This window comes from Tiliqua scincoides, chromosome 5 (assembly GCF_035046505.1).
Source record: "Tiliqua scincoides isolate rTilSci1 chromosome 5, rTilSci1.hap2, whole genome shotgun sequence".
Taxonomy (NCBI): Eukaryota; Metazoa; Chordata; class Lepidosauria; order Squamata; family Scincidae; genus Tiliqua; species Tiliqua scincoides.
The window spans coordinates 18189542-18212684 of NC_089825.1; the positions used below are offsets into that span (position 1 = coordinate 18189542).

At 46.6% G+C, this 23143-nt stretch overlaps 1 protein-coding gene across 1 annotated transcript in view; it reads left to right on the forward strand.

Annotated features, from left to right (window-relative positions):
* The first annotated feature begins 4998 nt into the window (after positions 1-4998).
* Positions 4999-23143, forward strand: part of MKX (mohawk homeobox) — a 64275-nt gene continuing 46130 nt past the window's right edge. The window contains exons 1-4 of the mRNA XM_066631008.1: positions 4999-5183; positions 12086-12245; positions 19582-19735; positions 21984-22319. Coding sequence (XP_066487105.1) covers positions 4999-5183; positions 12086-12245; positions 19582-19735; positions 21984-22319 — 835 coding nt within the window. The remainder of the gene's footprint in view (positions 5184-12085; positions 12246-19581; positions 19736-21983; positions 22320-23143) is intronic.

Consider the following 23143-nt stretch of genomic DNA (forward strand, 5'->3'; position numbering starts at 1 on the left):
CAGTATTTTGTGACTACCCATGTAGGATCTCCTAGTACATGACAGATATACATGTTGTACACAACAGAGACATGCACCACCCTGTGAGGCACGGGGTGGGGAGGCAGGTGAGGCAGAGCCTCTCCACTGGAGTCCTTCGTAAAGTGCTGCCGCATGAGGCATGCAAGCAGGCACAACCCATGTGCTTTTGCATGGGGAGGCTCTGCTTTTGCGCGTGGGTTGTGAGTGCCTGCGTGCCTTACATGGCGGTGGTGCTTTTCTCAGGACTCCAGCGGGGAGGCTCTGCCTCACACAGCAGCGGAGCTTGGGGAGGCTCTGCCTCACCTGCCTCCCCACCCACTGCAGGTCCCTGCGTGGCTTGCCTGGCGGGCTTCCCTCCCCTCAGCGCGGAGGGAGGAGCGAGCCGGCCCGATCCTGCAGCGCGGAGCGCCCCCCGCCCCCCCTTGCCCGCGCCCGCTCGCCAGACAGCGCCGCGGCTTTCCCCAGCGGAGCCGCCCCGCCCGGGAAGCTGGATACGGCAAGGGGAGGATGTTCGCGGGCTGGGCCGGCCAGCAGGGAAACATGAGGAGGCGCGGCTATTCGCGTTCCCGGGCCCGGCGGCTCCTGCCCGGGCAATAAAGGCGAGCGGCCGCCGCGGTTGCAGCTTGTGGTTCGGGAGCTGCGCGCCGGAGGACGCCTGGCCGGAGCTGGGATGGGAGTGGGCACCGCGCAGCGCAGCAGCCGCCCCCGCCCCCCCACCTCAGGCGACAGGTAAGGCCCTGGGCGGGTCTGGGCGCGGGCAGGGCGGAGGAGAGGAGGGGGGAGAAGGGCTGCAGTCCCAGCCACCCTTTCCTGGGAGTGAGCCCCCTGACCGCAGGAGGGCTGAGTAGACACGGCGCGCAAGGACACCTGCGTCCTGACGCACAGACTCCGCCGCGGGGCCCCTCCTGGGCTTTGCCTCCCCCGCACTGGGGTGGCCGGTGGTTCTGCCCCAGCCCCTCAAGCCCCGCCGCCTCCAGGGCAGCCCGTCCCTCTGGGCTCCCGGGTGGGGCGGCCCAGCGCGCGGCGCTCCTGTCCCGGCGCGCAAGGGGCGCCGGGAGGCCCGGGGCCGGGAGTGGGGCTTGTGTTCGTGGGGGCGCCGCGCCCGCCCTCTGGCTGCGGGGAAAGGGGCGCCTTCTCGAGCGCCCCCGAGGGCGAGTGTGGAGAGGGCGCCCGGGGCGCTGAGCAGGCGAGCGAGGCGCTTTCCAGGCGCGTGGCGGGCACTGGGCGCCTGCTGCCTGGGGGCGGCCTCGGCACACGCGCACTCGCCCTGCGCGCGGAAAGCGTCCCCGGCCCTGGCCAGCTGCGGGCGCGCAGAGGGAGGCGTCGGAGCCCCCCGCTGTCGCCGCGTCGCCTCCCCCTCTGACGGGCCTGGCCCCCGCTCGCCAGCCGACCTTTCCTCCCGGGCGACCTCTGCGGACAGAAGAGCCGCTCCCAGCGCCCCGTGCGCGCTCCTTCCCCGGTTCGCAGGGAGCCTTTGGAGAGCCACCACTTGGACACGTGTTCCCGGCACGGTCGTGTCGGCGGGTTCACACGAAATGCGGAGCGTCGCGTGCCCGTGGCCTTCGCAAGGCTGGTGGGGCAGCAGGAGGGCTGCTTCTCCCGAGCTCTGCCCTCTGCAGCTTTCCAGGCGTGTCTTCGCGGGGCTCTCCTCTGCCGCCCCCATCAAGGTGATCCAAAGCAGATGGCTGCATCTCCCCCCCCCCTTTTCATGGGCATCCCCGTGGGGATTCCCGCCTCGCTCGCCCACTGCAGCGGTGGGCTGACACCGATCTTCGCCGTGGGGTGAGCGGGGCCCGCGAGGGTCTTTTCTGCGGAGAAGGGAGGGTTGGGTTTCACTGCAGCGGGCGCGGGAGGAAGACTCGGGCTACAATCCCAGCCACGCTTATCTGGGAGTGAGCCCCCTAGTAACTATAATGGGACTTACTTCTGAGTAGATACGCATGCGATTGGGTTCTCGACGACAATCCTGTTCGCACTTTCCTGGGAGTAAGCCCCACTGGCATAATGCGACTTACTTCTGGGTTGGGATCTTGCACCCCATGCCGGTCTGCTTGGAAGTAAGCCCCGTTGACGGCAACGGGATGTACTCCCAAGTGAGCGTGCAGAGGCTTATAGCCTTAGACTGCAGTGCTGTGCACGCTTTCCTGGGAGTAAGCCCCCTCGAACTCGGCGGGGCTTACTTCTGAGTAGACACGCCTGAGATCGGGCCGCGAGGCCGCTCGTGGGAGACGTGCCCGGCGCCAGCGGATCGATGCAGCCGAGCCCCTTCCAGCCTCTCCTGCAGGGCTGGTGCCGGGTGCGGGGCGCGCGCGAGGGAGGCGCAGTTGCGCCGCGAGACACGGACCTGTGCGGAGAAGCGATGGTGGCGCGCGCCGGGGTCCCCAGCGCGCTGCTGCCTGGCTCGCTCGCTCGCTCTCTCCAGGGGCCCAGGCGGAGCGCGCGTTTGGAGCGGGACGAGCAGGGAGCGCCTGCAGGACATTGGCCTGACTCTCCCCGACTGCAGCCGGGGCTCCTGCAGCGCTCCTTGCAGGCGGGCTGCGCTGCGCCCTTCGGGGGAGCCTGTCGGGAGCTGCCTCCGGAGGAGGAGGCGGCGAGGGGTCAGCTCTGCTCCGCCAGGCGGCGGCCAGCCAAGGAGCCCCTGGGCCGGCAGACAGAAGGGCCGGGCCGGTGCCAAGGCGGGCCGGTCGCCAGCGCTGCCTTCGGGACGAGCAGCGGCTCCTGCGTGTGCGGGAGCGAGGCAGGCAGAGCCGGGGACCGGTGGGGTGCAGCCAGCCCAGGAGCCCCGCAGGCCGGGACGTTTCACCGCTGCAGCTCCTAGCTCCTCCCTGGTCTTTTTCCCAAAAGAAGGGCTGAGGAAGGGGGCAGGTGGCCACACTGCAGCCCTTGCAGGCTCCTTGTCCTCCTGCAGCAGCAGCCTGCCCTGCCACCCCTTGAAGACTAGCCAGGGAGTGCAGGGAGCTCTCCGGCAGAGAGCCTCCAGGGCCTGCCTCCTCTCTCTGACCACAGGGGGTGGCAATTGGTGGGGTTTGTCAAAGGAGGCGTCTGGGTAACTTCCCCCCCCCCCTTATCTGGAGAAAGAGACCCTCTCCCCATCCCCAACATCAGCTCTGGAAAGTATGAGAATAACAAGAGTGCCTCTGACCATACTCAGAGTGTTGCAGTCTAACTGCCATGTGCCAGGAAATGGAGAGGAAGGGCTTTTAGGTGATCTTGAACCCAGCCCCTCTCACTTCAGAAATGAAGCATCACGTGTTGTGTCTTCTACATGTTTTCACAAGAGCCCAATCCTATGCTTGTCTGCTCAGAAGTCCCATTAGAGTCAGTGGGGCTTACTCACAGAAAAGTCTGGATAGGATTGTAGTCTAAGGCTTGTGTGAATGTTGGGATAAAGCACTCCAAAAGAAACTTAAGATACATTGTAGTTGGTATACGCTTCCTATTGCTATAAACCTCCTTAATGAAAAGCCTGTAATGTGCACCTTTGCATGTTTGTGCCTCCTGGTAATGAGATAATTTGCATTGTAGCCAGGGTTAAGAAAAGCCAGTGCAAATCTCCAAATCTTTTAATATATTACACATAGTGTGGTGTGGTTTTGTTTCTCCAGGTCTGTAATGCCAGCCTTTTGAGGCTGCCATTGTCCCGCATGTTATCACACATCAGCAATGTCTCATGCGTTTTTGGTGCTCGAAACCAGCGATTTTCAACTTTTGTTGTCTCATGGCACACTGTCCAGGTGCTAAAATTGTCAAGGCACACCACTGGTTTTTGGGCCATTGGCAAGTCACACTGCGCTGCTGGCCAGGGGCTCACATCCCTGAATGGCCAACTAATTAATAGCCTTCCCCCAAATTTGCTGCTCTAAACCCTTTTGGTGCTCAGTTCCGCCCAGCCCAAAACACAGGAATGCCCAGCTGCATTAACTCCTGTCAATTCATTGTGAACCAGGACCACAAGTCCACACAAAGAACCGCAGAGAGACGGAAAAATTCCCAAAGCCTCACAGAGTGCCAATAAAGGAACAACCCACTTTAAACCATTTCTGCCCAACGTTGCATATTCGCAACAGGGATCAAATGTGTACACCTGTGGGCTGGACAGAAATGGGTTAAGCAATTTAAGAAAGCATTTCCTTAGAAATCTCAAGTGCACTGCTGGGTTTGTGGGAATCCTGCAGGGCTTGTCCCTTCCAGGTCAGTGCAGGTCTTCGCTGCTCTCTTGGTTGTGAGCAAAAACATCCTTCTGATTTCAGGGTGGACCTCAGTTACATATTTATTTCTGAGGATGGGGGGAGGGCAGTGAGAACAGTAGCAAACCTTATGGGAGAACGAAAAGACAATGAAATTCAAGATTTCAGGATGGGGGGGCAAAGGATCATGTTGGGGGGTAGGAAACATCTATGGAGCAGGGCTGGGGGGCGGAGAAGACATCATGCAGCGCACTCTTTGATTAATCCTGTGCCTTTAATTTTTCTTGTTACTTAGGAATAAATTCCCAGCTGGACCTGGGCAGAAGCTGTTGCTCAAGCCAGTGTGATAGCTTAGTGCAAAGCACTAAGTTCTGCGGGAAGCCTCCCCGTGGCATGCAAGCGGCCCCTCCCCTTCAGAGCCATTCTGGTCGGTGGGCACAAAACAGAGGCAGGTGCCTGGAATGACTTTAAAGAGGAGGGGCTGCTTGCACGCCATGGAAAGGCTCCTTGCAAAGCTTAGTGCTTTGCACCCCCTCTAGCTACGCCACTGTCTCCCACCCCTCACAGGCAGCCCCCCCAGGCCTTCCTTTCCTGTCAACACGCTCCACCTGCCCTGCCCTATTGGGGGCCTCACTCCCTTAGACCCAGCTGCTCCGATCCGCGATCACTGCTGGTTGTCCGTCCCCCCCAGCCTGGCTAACAGCTGTCTCTTTCTCCTGCTCAGCGCCCATTGAGCCTCTGAAGAAACCTGCATACCCCGACTGCCCTCTCTGCCCCAGGACGCACCACCATGAACACCATTGTCTTCAACAAGCTGGGCGGCCAGGTGCTCTTCGAGGACAGTGCCAAGGATCGCGAGCGGAGCAGCAGCCGGCCCTACGCAGGGGTCCTTGATGTCTCTCCTCACCCGGAGGTGCTCATTCCAGACAGCCCCACCATCAAGGACAACCTCAGCCTGCGCCACAGGAGGACTGGGTAAGGCAGGCGGGGGGGGGGGAGTTCTTTGCCATCATTGCGGTGCCCCATTGACTATAATGGGATTTACTTCCACATAGACATGCATAGGATTGGGCTGTAAGAAACCTCCCACCCTGCACAAGCCTGGCGCCTTGAGCTGTGCAGCCTCCTGGCATCCTCATGTTTGCTCAGAAGTGCCCTTCTCTTGCAGTGGGTTGTACTTCCTTGTAGGATTACAACTAGCCTCTTGCAGGCTGCCTGCCTTAGGACTGTAATCAGTGGTGTCAGTACTGCTTGCTTCTTGCATTTAGACCTCACTTTCCTTCCATTTTGAAACTCAAGGGTGGCGTATCTGGAGTTCCCACCCCAGGCCCAGTTAGCATCAGCAAGGGGGCTCCAAGCCATGCTGGAACTATTGTCCAGAACTGGTGTGTGTGTGTGTGTGTGTGTGTGCGCGTGAGAGAGAGAGAGAGAGGGGGGGGGGCTCAATCCTGTCTACCTTTCCAGAGCTGATGCATCATGTGGTGGTGAGCAGTCACGGAGGCATTGTCCATGTATAAGGGAATGTTTATTCCCTTACCTTGTGGCAGCATCAGAACAGGAAAGTTGGCTAGGATTGGGTGCCAAATAATTGGACTGAAAAGTAACTTCCAGGTATCAGATCCAGTAAAAGGAAACCATATTGATAAACTGTCTGCCTGGTACTAGGTTTGAGAGGCGGAACAAGAGACATGCAGTAAATAGATGATATCTGTGAATTGATTATGCAGACGATAAAGAATTCCTTGGATTAAGAACACCTCAGCAGTGTAGCAGGAGAAGATTGGTGCTGTCTGTAATTGGATTTTTAAAAAAATGTATCTCTCATAAGACTTTAATGCATGTTTGCAATTTTTAAAGTCTGTTCTTTGTCCAAGAATGGGGGTGGGGTATTTCTATGGATTTGTGTTAATTGCTGGAACACTTTAAATCTATGGAACAAATCGCTTTACAATTCTAATCTAATCCATGTGGTATGTACTCAACATGTATATCCCTCAAATTTTTCTCAGTTTTTGTTCAGCAGTAGGTTGGAAGAAGTGGGGGGGACGACACCATTGCCCATTCAGCAAAATGATTCTATGACTGACTTCTAGTTGGAAGTCAGTTCCATTGATGGAATCTAAGCAAAGACACAGAGATGGCATATTCTGTATTCAGGTGATAACTTGATTAATGTGGCTGATTAATGTGGCCGATAACTTGATTAATGACAAAGCACCTAAGAAATGACCGAAATGCAAAGTACTGTACGGCAAAGATTTCTTAGGTGCTTTGTATTGCTGAATTGCCAGCTGAAGGCATTGCATCAGCTCATACTTCTAATAGCATTTCAGGTTGGCAAGACGGTGATTGTGTTTCATCAAGATGTTGTTACCAGCTGATTCAGGCAGAATTAGATTTCAAATAAAATATTAAAAGGCAAAACGCCCAAGAAGCTAGCAAAAAGGAGAGAATTGGGGGGTGGGGATGGAATAAGGAGCAGATGTGGCCTGAGAGCAGCACCTTCTGGAAGAAATTTGGTATTGCAATCCCAAGTCACATAACATCTCTTAGAGCCCAATCCTAACCAACTTTCTAGCACCAATGCAACTGTGCTAATGGGGTGTGTACTGCATTTTGTGGTAGGGGGGCAGCCATGGAGACCTCCTCAAGGTAAGGGAAAGTTTGTTCCCTTACTTCGGGGCTGCATTGAGCCTGCATCTGCACTGGAAAGTTGGATAGGTTTGGGCCCTTAGGTTGGTGAACAAGCATTTTAACATGAGGTGATCCAGGCAAGGCATGGTGGCTACCTCAGACAGTGAGGTAGCAGAGTCGGAGACAGACGGATCTGACCCATGATAATCAATTGGTCAGTTGTCCTGTGCAAGCCCCATTGAAATGAATAAGAGCTGTGCTCTTGATCCATACATTTCAATGGGACATGTGAAGGAGAATGTTCTGGTGGACTGTGCCACGTGTTGATTCGTCTGTTGATTCGTTCTGTGTTTGTGTGGCTGTCCAGATTTTCACCTTGGGAATGTCTCAGGCTGTTTCTGTGTATAGGACATTTTCTTCTCATGTTAATCCAGTGGCACGTAATTTACATACATGTAGTTAGTGCTGGGTTCAGTAGGGCTTATTCCCAGTGTGCATAGAATTGCAGTCTCAGGTTGAAATCTTATACGCATTTATTTGGGTATAGATCCCATTGAACTAGGTGGACCTTCCTCCTTAGGGAAATATGCATAGAATTGGACTGCATGTTTGTAAACTGGATGTGCCTGATAAATTGTCATAGGTCTCAATGAAGTGTCATCTCTTCCCCTGTGTGGGCTTCTGCTGGCCTAGGAATGTGGAAGCATTCCAAAAGACAAACTCTGCTCTGCCTGGTGTAGAGACTGGTGTAACTCATCTGGTAAAAGTGATCATATCGCCCATTCTGTGTGGCTTATTCTCTGGGGCAGAGTCATTGGTTTGTCTGTAAAAAGTCAAAGTAAACTCTGCTTAAGATTGACTTGGTTTTGATGTGCAAATTCCCAACACATGCAAAAGGGTGGTGTTCTTGTGGCAATCAGACCACTAACAGATGTGAGCCTGGGAGCATTAGAGAGAAGGAAAGGATAGTGACTTCTGGAGAAGACTTCTCCAGGCAATTTCCATACGCACACACCCTGTGGTTAAGGAGCATGTGAGGGGTAACCAGTAGCATGCTAGCTAGTGACAACCCTGGCAGTCATACATTTGGTGTCTGACAAGAGCAGAACACAGGAAATTGGGTTGGCACTAAGTTTTGCTGAACTCTGGGGCATCATCCACAAAAGACACTTGGATGCTTTTCTTATCCCCCTCACTTATTGGTTCAGACACAGTGTTAAGTATGTCCCCATTCACCAGTGCAGAGAAGAGAATGGAGGCAGTGACAGTGAAAACGTCACACGTGACTTCTTTCTCTTCCTTGCTAGCCTATCGGTTGGGGAGATATTTCTCCCAGTAAGTAGTCCTGCTGTCAGCTGAGAGAAACACCCCCAATTTATTGCTGGCCCATTCATGTAGCCACCTAATGGCCTTTACAAATTGTAAAGGGTCTGAGAGGGCTGCAGATTTGGGGTGTCTTTCACTCTAAGTTGGCTTCTGCCACCAATGCAAACCATACTGCAGCAGACCTGACACTGCCTCCAGTGGGATTCTGGGTCTTGCCACACCACCCCAAGTCATTGGTCTCTGGGTAGGAGGGAAAGTGCAACTGCTTTCTCCTCCTTTTTTCCATCAGGCAGTGGGGTGGGGCTGCCTGATGGTGGATGCTTTGGGTTCATAGGTTTCTGACACATGTGCTGGTAAGACCTACACAGGTGCTTGGGTCTAACAGAATGGATTCCTTCACTTGATCTGGAATTCTGAATCACTAGAGAGGAACTCACTCCGTGTTCAGCTTGGCCCCTTTCAAATAAATGTTGAATGCATGGCCATGTCAGGGTGGTGGATAGTCATGTGCTGCCATGTCCTTCCCCCACCCCCATTGTGTATTCACTGAATGCTGGAAAAAATATTGTCTGAATTAGGGCTACGTATTTGAATAGTTGTGCATTTAGATGCTTGACACAACAAGCTGGACTTGGATTTTGCTATACTATTTACAGAACAAATGTTTTTAATAGTCTAAGGGCACAATCCTAACCAGGTCTACTCAGAAGTAAGTCCTATTTTGTTCAGTGGGACTTACTCTCAGGAAAGTGTGGTTAGGATTGCAGCCTTAAGACTGATATTATTGTTTGTAGATGACCCTCCAAATAAAGATGACCCCCCAAATAATCTACGTAGGGAGAGTTTGGGGCAGAGCAGTCATCTGGAACCTGTGTGTGTGTGTGGTAATCTGTGAGCAACTTGACAATTTTTGTGATGTAGAAGTTTCTCCATGCAGGGCAAAGAGCAGAATCTGGGTGGAACTTTGAGCGTTGAAATCTCTTAAACATATTTTGCATCTAGGTAATGTTCACAACTGCTCTACAATCTCGTAACCTTGTCCAGACCTCCTTGCAGACTTACTCACCCAGTCCCAAGGCTTATGGAGAGGACAGCCTGGATCTCCTGCTGTAGTAATAGCTAAAGTACACCAAGCACATATTAGTGAGATTAGATTACTACTGGCTGTGCAACCACTAGTGAAGATTTGAGCACAGGCTGTGAACAACTTGGTCCTGGGAGTAGACAGAGCGTAGGCATCTGATATGGCTCAACTGCTAAAGTTAAGAAAAGGATCCGAGCCATGCTTAGATGGGAAACAGGCTGTAAACCATATGTAGACTGCTTTGAGGTTCCTGGACAAACAGGGTAAATACAGCAAATAAACATCTGCTCCAAAGTTGGTTCCAGCGGTAGTATAATTTTAGATGATAACTAACCAACTCTGTGTATGTTTGGGTCTGTTCCTTCTGCTAAGGGTGGTGTTTGCTTTTTTCTGCAGCACTGCTGTGAAGTCACAGTGGTGGTCTTATGCCATGAGTAGTATATATGTCCTTTTTGTTTTAATGTTAGATTATGTAAACATGAGAGCGAGCTAGCGAGAGTTCACCAGCTGTACTGTATTCTCTTTCCTTGGCTTCCAATCTACCTGAGCAGCTTTTCAGAGAGGATCACTTCCGGAATTCCTTGTATGTCTTGTAGGTCTGCCTGACATGAAGGAAGAGGCAAAAGAATTATGTCAAGCACCAAATGTTTTCTGTTAGCAAATGCTGTTTTGTCTGCCTTTTTAAACATCCATGTCCCAAGGTCAGGCTGTGTTTCAACAGCTTCTCCATGCAGGGATGGCCTTTTATTTTCCTAAGAAGCAAAGAGACCATGTACAGGCTCCAGAGCTGCAATGCTGTTCAAGTTATTGAAGCACGCAGCTTGGCAGGTTAAGTGTCTCAAAGCCTTGCACTCTGGCCTTGAATTCTGTGGCTTGTTTGTTCTTGCTCACTTGCTTGTTGGCCTTTTGTAGTGATGTTTTGATGAATGTAGAGATGTTGAGTATGATGAATTCTGTGCAGACTAGAAAAAACATGGAGATACAGCGAACTCCTCTGTGCTTATTTTTGACCCACCAATGCATTTTGCTGCAAGACTTGGAAAAGTCATTATTTATCATATATACATCCAGATTTGCACCTACAGTCTGTATTTTGTGAACCCATTAAAAGAGAAGGTATATAGAACTTTTCAACATTTACTTTAGATTTTTGTATAAAGTACTATAGCTGGTGATATTATATAGCAGTATTAATAAATAAGAGCTGCAAACATTTATAGGTAGGTTGATTTGGGCTGCAGTCCTATGAATGTTTACCTGGGAGTAAGTTCCATTAACCTTGATAGGACTTAAGTAAACATGCATAGAACGTTGCTGCACAGCTCCAGGCTCCAGTCCAGCTTAAGTTAGCCAGAATTCAAGTTCCACTGGGAAGCAGTGCACCTTGAATTAGCTGCAGCTAACTTGGGTTGGGTCCTTACTTGGTTCATAGGTAGGACTGAAGGCAGAACTACGTGAGATGAAAAATGGGAAATTCCACTTTTTCTTATCTTTAAAAAAGGATCCCTGATCTAGATCAGAACTATAGCATGGGGAGGGGTGTTAGCCCTTTCCCCCTTGCACAATTTCCCCACCAAAAATGATCCCCCATCAGCTTTACCTTAAGAGGAAAACCGTCTGGGTGCCCTTAAGACAGTACAAGCCCACCCTGGCACTAAGCCAGGTGGAGGTCCTGGAACTAAGCCCCACCTTGGAGCCTGCACTGGGCCCCTCTCCAGCTTAGCAGCGGTGATCAATCAGTGGCAGGGGTAGCGGAAGAAACTCCTCTCAATTCCTAATGGCAAATGAAATGAGGAATCTGGTCAGTCTCGTATTGGGGGAGGGGTTTCAGGTGGTCAGTCAAACCAAATGGGTTCTTTGATGGGCGTGGCCCTTGGATGGTGGTTGATCCCTGCTTATAACCATCTTCAAGCTCACAGCTACAACTTTGAGTATGTCTATAACAATTTTAATTCAATGAAGGGCAAGCTGAAATTCAGTCTCTAGAACAGGGGTGTCAAACTCATTTCATACCGAGAACCAAATAGCAGTCATGGTGTCTGCTAAGGGCCAGAAGTGATGTCATTAGGCAGGAAGTGATGTCATTAAACAGATTGTAACAAAAAATAAACACTTTTTCTCACTTAGGAACTCATTAGCTGCAAATGACAGAAAATATGCAAATCTTGTTCATATTTCAAGATATGGGAGAACCCAGATTTCATGTGGGCTTCCCTTTCAGCAGTAACAGCACTACTCAGCAGCTGAAAGCCTGAGGGCCAGATATAAAGCTTCCGCGGGCTGCATCCGGCTCCCAGGCCTTATGTTTGACACCCCTGCTCTAGAACTTGAGGAAGTAAGAGGCAGAAAACTGACTATTCAAAAAGCAACTTGAATTTTTCTTTTCAGGCTAGCAGTCTCAAATGCTTCAATTTTGTGGAATGATTTAGCTTTAAAATATCATAGGAAAGCTAAATGGTATTTAGCAATTAGCCATTTACAGTGTTCTACAGCATCACATAGCTATAGTTTCAGGGCTAATATAGTGCTCATTTTCATTTTTTTGAAACACTCATTTTCATATTTTTACTAGATTGTTTTTACTATTCAGTGTGGGGGATACAAATCCAGACCACGGTATTCCCTTGCATGATACACTCAAATCCAGGTTCTCTATTTGATGGAGTTGATCCCAGATTGGACACTTGTCCTGGACTTGGCATTTCTTTGAGTGCACAAGGAGGGGGGGAATGCCCAAGGGTCAGGAAGGGAAAACAGGAGAACTCCATTAATTGATTGGTTATAATCCTCTCAACCTCTTTCCACACATCCCTCCACTCCCCATGCTGTACAGAACCCGACAGAACAGTGGGAAGGTGAGGCACAAGCGTCAGGCACTGCAGGACATGGCTCGGCCGCTGAAACAGTGGTTATACAAGCATCGAGACAATCCATATCCCACTAAGACGGAGAAGATCTTGCTTGCTCTTGGTTCTCAGATGACCCTAGTGCAGGTAAGACTGAGAGATGTGCCTCTAACTTTATCATTGAAAACTGGTTTCTGCATGTTTACATCATTATATGAAGTGTCTTGGGACTCGGCTAGATATGACAGTGACTTTATTTATTTATTTATTTATTTATTTATTTATTTATTCTATTTGTAATCCACCTTTCTCTCCGAAGGGCACCCAAGGTGGTGTTTCATGTGTTCTGTACCTCCCAGTGAACCTCCCCACTGAGATTGCACACCAACTGCTGCCCCCTTACTTGGTGGCATGCCAGCAACTGAATGCGGTTTTTTTCTCCTACTACTTCCTGAACTCAAAGCTGAGATGTACCAGAAAATAAAACTGCCTTCTATGACCACCTTGGTTTAGTAGTTAATGGTGGGTTAGTCCATGGGGCTTGACCTTGCCCTCCCTTTTTTAATCTTGACTTTCTCAGCCTCACATGGCAACATATTCCACAGAAATAGCCTTTTTGGTAAAAGAATGTTTCCTTCCTGTTTGCAAATGTGTCTTAGCTGAGAAGCATGTGGTCCAAAAAAAAATATATATATATATCCAGATGCTCCTTCCACACTTTGCCCAGAAAGGCTGTCACATCTGTACAAATACACATCATTCAGGGGAAAGGAAAGAATGAAGCTGTGCTCCAGATCAGATTGTTGAGTACATAGAACTGATCCTCGGAGTCACAGAGGCAAGGCATGATCTCCAGTTGCACCTGCCTAACTGCACAGTAACTCCTGCTGCAGCCAAATGGATTCAGGACGACACTGATGTATCTGTGAGAACTGGGTCATGTTTACACATCTATTTGAAAAATGTTCTTCATTCCCAAAGCTGCACATTCCAGGTTATCACACAGTGTTGCATGAGTAGCTTTAATCTAGCATTGTAAAGTGCCAGGACACTTCTGGAGGAGACCAAAATAATATGTGTTTTCCTGATCTGTATTGCCTAGTCCTACATTCCTGAAACTTAGATTGGCCCTCATCTCTTCCCATCATTCTGTCCAATTCCTTAATGCCTTGCAATGTTCTTTTTATTCAGTTAAACTGTCATCACATTTGAGTCACTGTTTTATTTCAAGTTGTTCTGTCAAGCCTTTCTTAGCACAGCTGATTTTTTGTAGTGCATTGCATTTCTTGCCTGCTTGCAATTAAAAGTGGGGCTGTCACCTGATTACATAAGGCTGATTTATCTTATGTTTCAGTTGGCTTGTTCATCAAATTTGCATAAATTTGCATATGAGAAAAGCCTTATAGAGAATACTTTAAGAAGATGCATGCATCTGAAGAGGCACTCCTGTCTCACCCAAGAAGGAATTCCTCAAAGACAGTACTTGCCATCTGCAGTTTTAAGTTCTTGTGTTAAAGTAATTTTAGAAATTAATTGGAAACACCTTTTTGAGTCCCTTGAGATGCGTTTAATCAATTAGATTGATTGCAGTTCTGTGTATGCTTGAAAGGAAATAAACTTCACTAAACACGTTGAAACTCGCATGCATAGGTTTGTTCTGCATGTGTTGTAGCTCTCTATGGAGGGATAGAAAATAAAGCCTTTCTGCGAACTGTGTCTGTTTCTTCTCTTCTTTCAGTTTGGCCATCAGCACAATAGAATGTAATATTACTAGGACTGGCTCATCCATGAGGCCAACTGAAGCTACAGGTCCAGCCGATTTATACACGGATTTTTTATATTTTTCGTGTTGATTTGACTCAACATGAATGGCCCCTGCAAATGAAAAGGAATGTGCTGATCCCTGGAGAAGGGGGAAAATGCATCCCTTTAAAATCAGTTTAAAAAACTGAACAGTCCTTTAACAATAGCCTCCTTAATGAGAGAGGGCAACTGGCTGACAATCCATTAATCCTTCTCTCTCCAGTGGACCCCTCCCTTCCCCCTGAGCATGTGGAAGAAAGGTGATCACTTTGCATTGGTGAAGGGAGGGGCTGAGTGAAGCACCTTTCTTTCTAAGCTCTAGGAGGATGACTGATTGTTAGATTGTCTAAATGACTCTTATCTTACATCAAAAAGGTCAGCAAGTCTGTTTTTAAATCACTGGAGCAAAGAAACTTTGTTTTTTAAATGGATTTAAATTTTTCCAATTTAAATTTTAAATTCAACATGTTCTGTCATACAACATGCCCCTGGTAGTCTTTTCACTACCACAAGCTCCATGAGAAGAGGCCATGATGAAGCAAGATTTCCACCCAGCTGTGAATTTCCTGCCTGCCACCAGCCCACACACTAAATTCCCTGAGGAAAGAGAAGGAGGGGGGTGTTTCTACCACTGCCATCACTTAGCTCCCCTTCCTCTTTCCTCACGCGCCCCCATAAATCACGCACACCCTCAAGCCTTCTCTAAGTAGCATGCAAAGCTGAGCACTGTGCCAGAAACAGGAGGTGGACTGTTCAGTTAGCAAGGCAGGTGTGTTTTCACCCAAACACAGGAAGGGATTTGTTGCAAGTAACAAACAAATTCTACACTCCAGATCAAGAGGCCATGCTCAAAATAAAGTAAAAACAAATTACTCTGACTAAAAGAGGTGTGCTCTCTCTCCTGTCACTGGAGAGAAAGATCTTAGGAATCAACACCCCACAAATTTTGTCATGGCTTGGCTGGGATCTCTCATCTTGCAATGAACGCCATGCATCTTGTGATGCAAACTGGAACACAGCTGGTCAGCCCTGTTTTATCCATTTTGGGTTTTTTGCCATCCACGTGAGTGCTTGGAAGGAACCCACACGAATAATGAGGCTCAACCTGTATTACCTAAGGCAGCAAATTGGCAGCCAGTGCCTGCTTCTGTCCTGTTGCCATCTCTGCTTCTCCCCCTCCCAGTACCTGGTTTCGAAAATGAAGAGGGGAATTGAACTAAAGACAATGTGTGAAGGAGAGAAGAGTGGAGAAGATGCTTTTTCACTATTCTCCCCTTCACACTTCCTCTTGGACTAGCATTCATCTTCCACCTGTTTCCTGACCCCCCTCTGTCTCTTTGTGTGTCTCTGGCAAACTCTTTTAGAAAATGGGGGTGTGCACCATTGGGGTCCTCTCAGTGGTCTTTGCCCCAGGGCACCCCCAAAAGTTGGAGCAGTTGCTGTAATTTGATCTTCCAATATAACTTTCTTCTAAAAATAGATGGGGGAATATATGGTTTGGCTTCTGATTGTAACCTGGGGGGAAGTAAGATTCCCTCCTGTGTTCTGACCCAGGTCCAAATTGCCACCTGGAGTTCTTATTAACCTCAGAGAAGAGCTCATGGAGATAACATGCACTGGAAAGTTAGTGTGCCGGGGGTGTGTGTGTGAGAGAGATCATTCTCTCCCCCAGTTACTTTTAGAAGCAGAAAAATTGCCTTGGAAGATCCAGTTGTGGATCTCCTACATAATGTGTAGTTTGGCCCTGAGCTATTTTTCCTGACATCTTACTCTCTCACTTGCATTCCATCTGCATTGATACTCATACAAGGTCAGTTCTCCGGTATCCACCAAAAGCCTACAGAAAATTAATACAGTATTTTCCCTTTGAACTTCCTTGAGCAGCAGGACATTTCAGGCAGAAGGGTCTGTTTTTGTTATGGGGGAGAGTACTGGAGAAAGATGGGTATATTACAAAAACACCATTTATTTACAAGCTGAGAAAGGGAAACAGGCAAGTACCCAGACATGTTTCTAGTCTGTCAAACCGCATTGGTTCTCCAAAACCAACAGTATACCTTTTGGAGCCCCCCAAAGCTTGTCCTTGCTAGCCAGCTGTAAAAAGTCTGTCTTCAGACTGGCAACATTCCAGCCCTCAAATTGTTTTATTTTAGACCCTAGATGGAGTAGGTCCAGTAGCCACCAGCCATCAAAGGCAAGACCTGTCCCATTTAGTGGCTGTGAAAGCCTGTCCAAAGGGTGAAGAGAGTGATGCAAAGAAAGTGGTGGAAAAATTAGTAAAGGGATTCTGCAGCTTTGTCATTTTTCTTCAGCACCACATATCTGCCCAAAAGCAAATGGTTATTATTGCTTTTTTGGAAATATTGGGAAATACTGCTGCCATGGTGTTGAAAAGTAGGGAGGTCCTAGGTGGAGTCCAGGTAGGGTAAATTATCTGCATTACAGAGTGCTAGTACCAGCGAAAGGAAATGTAGTACATAGTTTGGTTGGGTTTTCCTTATGGACTATATGTTGTCTAGCCCAGTGATAGAAGATTTTTAGCTAGAGTAGAGGAAATCTTTTAAGGACCTCAGGCCTCAAAATAAGACTTGGAAAGAGGAACACTTATCCTAAAGTGAGTAGTCTGAATTTTGTGCCTGCTGATATTCATGCAGCCATAGCAAGGCAATGAATGGAACAGCATGTAGTATCAGTTACTAGGCTCTGAAATTGTATACTCCTGAAACTTCAGAACTGGAACAGGAAGCCACAACCTATATTTATCTCGCCAATTAGCTTCCAGTTTGGAGGCTAGCAATTTGTCCTGCTAATTTGCAATGAATATGTCATGTTTTCATTTGCACTATTCCCGGAGGGGTGGATTTATTTTATTTTAAATTTTGGTTTTAACCATTCCTATGAATTTTTTTTAAAAGACTGTACATTCTTTCCAGAAGAGGAAATATGAATGGCTTTATTGTTGAATATGAAGTTATTTGCCATAGTATGACTAATGGGCCGGTTCTGGGCTGCCGAGAGTCATTTTAACTTCAGGTTTTCATAGGCATGTATAGGACACAGTTCATTTGGGAAGGAGAGGGAGATTGTGTTGAATTGTAGCTATCTTCGAGATAATTGCCTTTTCTCATATTGCATGAGATAAGATATTTTAAGAATTAATTTTCCATATGCGAAAATAAAGTTAGGGACAATATAACAAACTCATAAATATTGTAATCATTAATAAGTTTGGATTATTGGAAAAATGGTAGAGCTGCTGTTACACCCCTCTCTTCCCCCAAGAAGTCATCATGTTTTAAGTGGAAACACTTCATTTACCATAGTAAGAAACTAGAATACGAAACTGATCAAAACAGTTGTCACCAATGTTCTCTCTAATTTTCCCCCGGAGTGCGTGGAGCAGTCCTGCAGTTCTTGGCAATGATGTCATCATCCTTATCAAGCTCCAAAGTTCTGAGAGGGAAGCTTCATGGGGTTTCAGTTTGAACTATGCAGTTGGACCGGTTACAGTGAATGCTGGTTGTCACTATTTAGCTGTAGTCAGTTGTGTCAATCCAGGTAGGGCCATGCATACACTGAACCTAACATCTGCACACATATTTTAAAATTATTACAGGTTGCCTACCCCTTATCCAGAATTCCTAAAAACAAAATATTCCAAAATAAGGAACTTTTTCAGTGGCAACATGACTTTTTAAATTTTTCCCCTAAAGAAATAAAATCACAAACTGTTTCACGAGCAAACCTTGTTTCATGCACAGAATTATTAACAATATTGTATAAAATTACATTCAAGCTATGTGTATATATATATATATGAAACATAAATGAATTTTGTTTCTAGACTTCGGCTCCGTCCCCAGGATCTCTCATTATGTATTTGCAAATATTCTGAAATACAGAAAAATCTAAAACACGTTTAGTCCAAAGCACTTTGGATAAGGGATGCCCAACCTATATGGTGTCTATATCTTATCACTCTCAGCACATCTTATCAAGATTGAACTTAAGGTAACATAAAGGATTTCTAAGCAGTCTCTCATCCTGGCATCTAGTCCCAGACAGCTTCGTTGCTCCATCATTTGCTTTCAGGCCATATCTTGAGACCTAGTTTTTGGGGCATGAGACCCTCGCATGTGAAAATGGATGCTACATGTATGTTCTTCAGAGCTGAAAAGCTCCATCCAAGAGCTTGGGCTCCATTTATTTGAAGGGAGGGATAAGGATCTGTTTCTCATACAGAAGGTGGAAAGTAGAGCTTTTGGCAATGTTTGATAGCCATAAAGGGGACAACAATCCCCTTGAGCAATGATCCTTGGTATGAACTATTGAGGTGCTACAAGCATGTCCCTGTTTTCATCTGTGATGTGTTGGAGAATATAAGATGTGTCATGGCTACCTCCACACTTCTGTGCTACTATGTGGAATCTCACTTCTACCTACACAAATTGGTCATGGTAAGGGAGGTTTTCCTACTGTTCACCTAAATTAATTCTTCTATGGCTTAAGGCTGCAATCCTTTCCGTGCTTTCCTGGGAGTAAGCCCCACTGAATGCAATAGGACTTACTTCTGAGTAGACATGCCTAGGATTGTATAATAAAAAGCTACATTCATACCATATCCACAGTGCTTTAGGTGAACCATCATCCCCAAGTCCTCTTCTTGCTAGGACTCTGTTGTAATTATGAACTTTCTCTCTTTAGCTTTCTTTTATGCAAAAAGGAATACTGTTTCTCCGAACTGCCAAATAGAAAATGATTCCATAATTGTTTCCATGAGGTTAAGAGAGCACCCAGAATACAGTACTTGGGGAAGCAGGTTTTTTTACAGCAGTCTTATTTCATCCTTAGGAGCTGGAGTTTGTTGCCTTCTAGAATACTTAAACAGGGACCACTCATATTCAGATGAAAAATGCTCACAGCTGACATGGAAATGTTGACTGCACAATGTTTGCTGCTAGCTTTTTCAACAAAATAGTAGCACACTCATAAATCATACAAGTTTTATTGCTTGTATAAAGAGCTATGTGCATAATGCCCCATGTTCTGTTGTTGCATGTGGCAGTCTAAGAATGCCAAGGTATGCTTCTGTGCTCCTCCTTGGCAAGTGATCCACTCTCTGAGACAACTGCTGCAATCATTAAAGTATTCAGCTGGGAAACTGAACATAGTAAGCTGCTTTAGGACAAGTAAGAACATTAGTCCGTCTGGTCCACTATTGCTTCCCTTACCTGGCAGATAGCATGGTCCCACTGTACTCTCTGTCAGACATAGGAATTGATAGTAACCGCAACAAGTGGAAGTGCAACTGGAGTGCTGAGATCTGTCGTGCTGAATGAACACACACAATCCCTGAAATTGCAGTTCGGTTGTTTAAAGGGGAAGAATGCAACATTCTGTTTGTCTCTGGGACTGCAGAAATGCAAAACAATACAGAAATGAAATAGAGATCTCTTTATATATGTACTTAAGTTACTTTAAAAAAAAATGTAAAGCACCTTTTAATTTAAAAAAAATTTTTTTTTAAAGCAAAGCATAATACTTATCAAAATAGAAATGGAACAATCTGCTTGGCTGCCTCTGGGGTGTCTTAATATGCACAGTCATGTGAAAATTCTCTCTTCTTACTCTTTCTATTTTTTGAAAGGGAAGGAAAACTGATGCATTTGTTTTTATTTAGGTTTCAAACTGGTTTGCCAATGCACGGCGTCGCCTTAAAAATACTGTCCGGCAACCAGACCTCAGCTGGGCTTTACGGATAAAGCTGTACAACAAATATGTTCAAGGAAATGCTGAAAGACTTAGTGTAAGCAGCGAAGATTCATGTTCAGAAGGTTTGTTTAATATTTTTGTAATGTGCATGCAAAGCCAGTAAAATTGCACATTTATTGAAAATGGGCTGTACGTCTCTGGAAGTTGGTGCTCTTGCATGTTGTTCCCTGTATTGAGCAGAGTCTCTAAGGCTGCAATCCTGTATGCATTTTCCTGGGAGTAAGCCCCATTGAACACAAATAGTAGACATGAATAGGCTTACGCTGGACATTTTACACACATTCACCACTAATTAAAGGCCCAATCCTATCCAACTTTCTAGCTCCTGTGTGGTCACAATGCAGCCCTGTGGTAAGGGAACGAATGCTCCCATACCTTAAGAAGGCCCCAGTGACTCCCCTTCCACCACAGGATGCAGCACACACCACCCTGGGACAACTGCACCAAGCACTGGAAAACCGGGTAGGATAGGGCCCTAAAACAGCTATTTTCAACCCGTGTGCCATGGTACACTGGTGTGCCGTGAATGTTCTGTAGGCATGCCAAGGGGAATTTGGGGGAGGGTCATTTATTATTAGGGCCATTGGGGGATGTTAGCCCCCCACAGTAGCATGGTGAGCTTTGTCAATTATCAAAAAGCTGATGGTGTTTCCTGAAAATTTTAGCACCTTGTCAGTGTGCCCAGAGATGAAAAAGGTTGAAAATATCTGGCTTAAAATGTAAGGTGAGTTCACACGTGCAGGATTGTATGCAGCTGTCCAGTGTTGTGATATCTGCAGCACAATGGATCCTGGGCTATGAATACCTCATACATAGCAGATAAGAACTATAGCAAGAGCAGCAAAAGACTGTGTTATCTAGATGGCCCAAGAAGGTGGGTTTTGAAGTGGAAAGGTCTCCTATCTCACTGTATGTGTACTTCAAAGACAACTTCTCTCAAGCTTTGGACTTGCTTGAATATCTGTTTTGGTGCAGGAAAAATTTCCTTGCACTCCGTTAAGTCTTCATGTGAATTGATTCATTTTTTGAATTATAACTGGAATCTAAATAAGACATGAAGGTGAAAAACTACAGTGCATGTGCAGGGAGAGTGCATTACACTGCTGAAGAGAAAAACCATTTGTTGAACTGTGGCTTGTCTGTTAAACATCTGTTTTTGTTTGGAAGCTGTTAAAGACATGACAGCATGCAAGGCATGCTGGTTGCATAAGAGGCCCTCTCCTGCCTGCCCGATCTTGGGATCATGACCGTTGTCTCTTCTTTGCACTCCATTTTGAAAACTTGATTCTATGTCTTTAGATATTGTATAATGGGTCTGTATCCCTATTCCCTTCCTGCAGTGTAAACTACAAGTTGGTGTGCCTGATAGCATAGAAATTTTCTAATGAGCTAGTGTGTTAATAGCTTGATGGAGACATTTAAGGGCACAATCCTAACCCACTTTCCAGCACCGACATAAGGACAATGCAGCTCTTAGGTAAAGGAACAAGCATTCCTTTATTTTGAGGAGGCTCCATGAGTGCCACTCAACTGCAGGATGCAGCACACATCCCATTGGCACCGCTATGATAGTGCTGGAAAGTGGGTTAGGATTTGGGCCTAAATCTTAATCAGTGGTTCCCAAACTATTTAGCACCAGGACCTGTTTTTTAAAACAACACCCCATCGGTACCCACTTAGGTTTACCAGACTTTAAAAAAAAGATCTGGAAAGAATTTATTTATAGGTAATAATGACCAGAAAAAAGAGCCTCAAACTTTGTCTCTCTGTATACATTCTTGCAAACTGCTCCATTTCTTGCAGGGCAGTTAGCAGCTATCTTGCAAGCTGCAGACGCTGAGCTGAATTATTCTTTGCAGGGTAATTAGCGGCTACAGTATCTGATTTTTGGTGACCCACCAATAATCAAGTTGTGACCCATCAGTTTGGAACCACTGTAGATAAACTGGAAGTCCCAAATGTACGGTCTTTAAGTCGCTGTGTGCTTCGCAGTCAGGAGCAGAAAAATGATGGAAGGTTATTCATGCTTATGTGGGGGCAAGCCCCACTATGCCTAGTGAGATTTACTTCAGAGTAAGTGGGCATAGGATTGCACTTTAAGAAATAGCCCTGTTCAATTTTGGGGGGGGGGGGGAAATGGATCTCTTTACTTCTGCTTTTTGGACAGGCAAAAATATATTGCAGGCAAACTGGTTAATAAATCTTAGGCTGTTGTGATAATCTAGTCTGATCTCATTTTTCTCACAAAGGCTTAATTTATAAATTTCTTTAAAAAGGTATCTAGGTAATTTCTTCTTCTCTCTTCCTCAGATGGTGAAAATCCTCCAAGAAGCCATATGAATGAAGGGGGATACAACACACCAGTTCATCACACTGTGATTAAAACTGAAAGCTCAGTAATAAAATCTGGAGTAAGACCAGAAGGTAGTGCCAATGAGGATTACGTATCACCCCCTAAATACAAGAGTAGCTTGTTGAATCGCTACTTGAATGACTCGTTGAGGCATGTCATGGCCACGAATGCTGCCATGATGGAAAAAACAAGGCAAAGGAATCATTCGGGTTCGTTTAGCTCCAATGAATTTGAAGAGGAATTGGTGTCTCCATCATCCTCTGAAACTGAAGGCAACTTTGTCTACCGGACAGGTAGGGTATAATTTCAAAAGCTGTTGTCTTTTGTTGGTTCATTTTAGCTTGTCACCCAGTTGTGCTAATTTGGCTTTTTGGTTTGTTCTTTTTTTTGGAGTTGTTTATAATTCATAGTGCTTGTACTAAGTCAAATGCATCTGTCTGTTTAATAACCCAGTGAGATAGGTTATCATTGTTCCATCAAGATAGATATTTTAGGACAAGAGTGAATGATGTGTGCTGTATCTTCCTATCCTTGCTTTAGTGCAAAAAACATTCTAAGTTCCAAATCGAGAATACTGGTTACTCGACTACATTGACTATATCACTGCCACACTTCTTCCTTCTGCTTCCTGGATTCCAAAATAAAGAAAGGAATTGAGTGGCAGAGGAAATGTGAAGGGATGGGGAGCTTCAGATACACTCTAGCCTACCATTCTGCTCTTCTACACACTTCCTCTTCTTTCTTATGAAATAGACCAGGAATGTCCAACTCATTTCATATAGAGGGCCAAAGTTAGCATTCATGACACCTGCTGAAAGCCAGAAGTGACAACATTAAGCGGATGATTGCCAGAAATAAGCACTTTGTTCTCACATAGAAACTCATTAGCTGCAAATGGCAGAAGAGGAAAATATGCACATCTTGTTCATATTTTCAAGATATGAGAGAACCCAATTATAATGGGAGCTGGATAAATTGCCTCTGGGGGCTGCATTCGGCCCACGGGCCTTATGTTTGACACTCCTGGAATAGACAGTGAGAGAAAGGAGCAGTGCAGGTAGATGAACAGAGAAGGGCATCATCTGCTATCTAAGATGACCTCCTTAGTTGGCCTCTT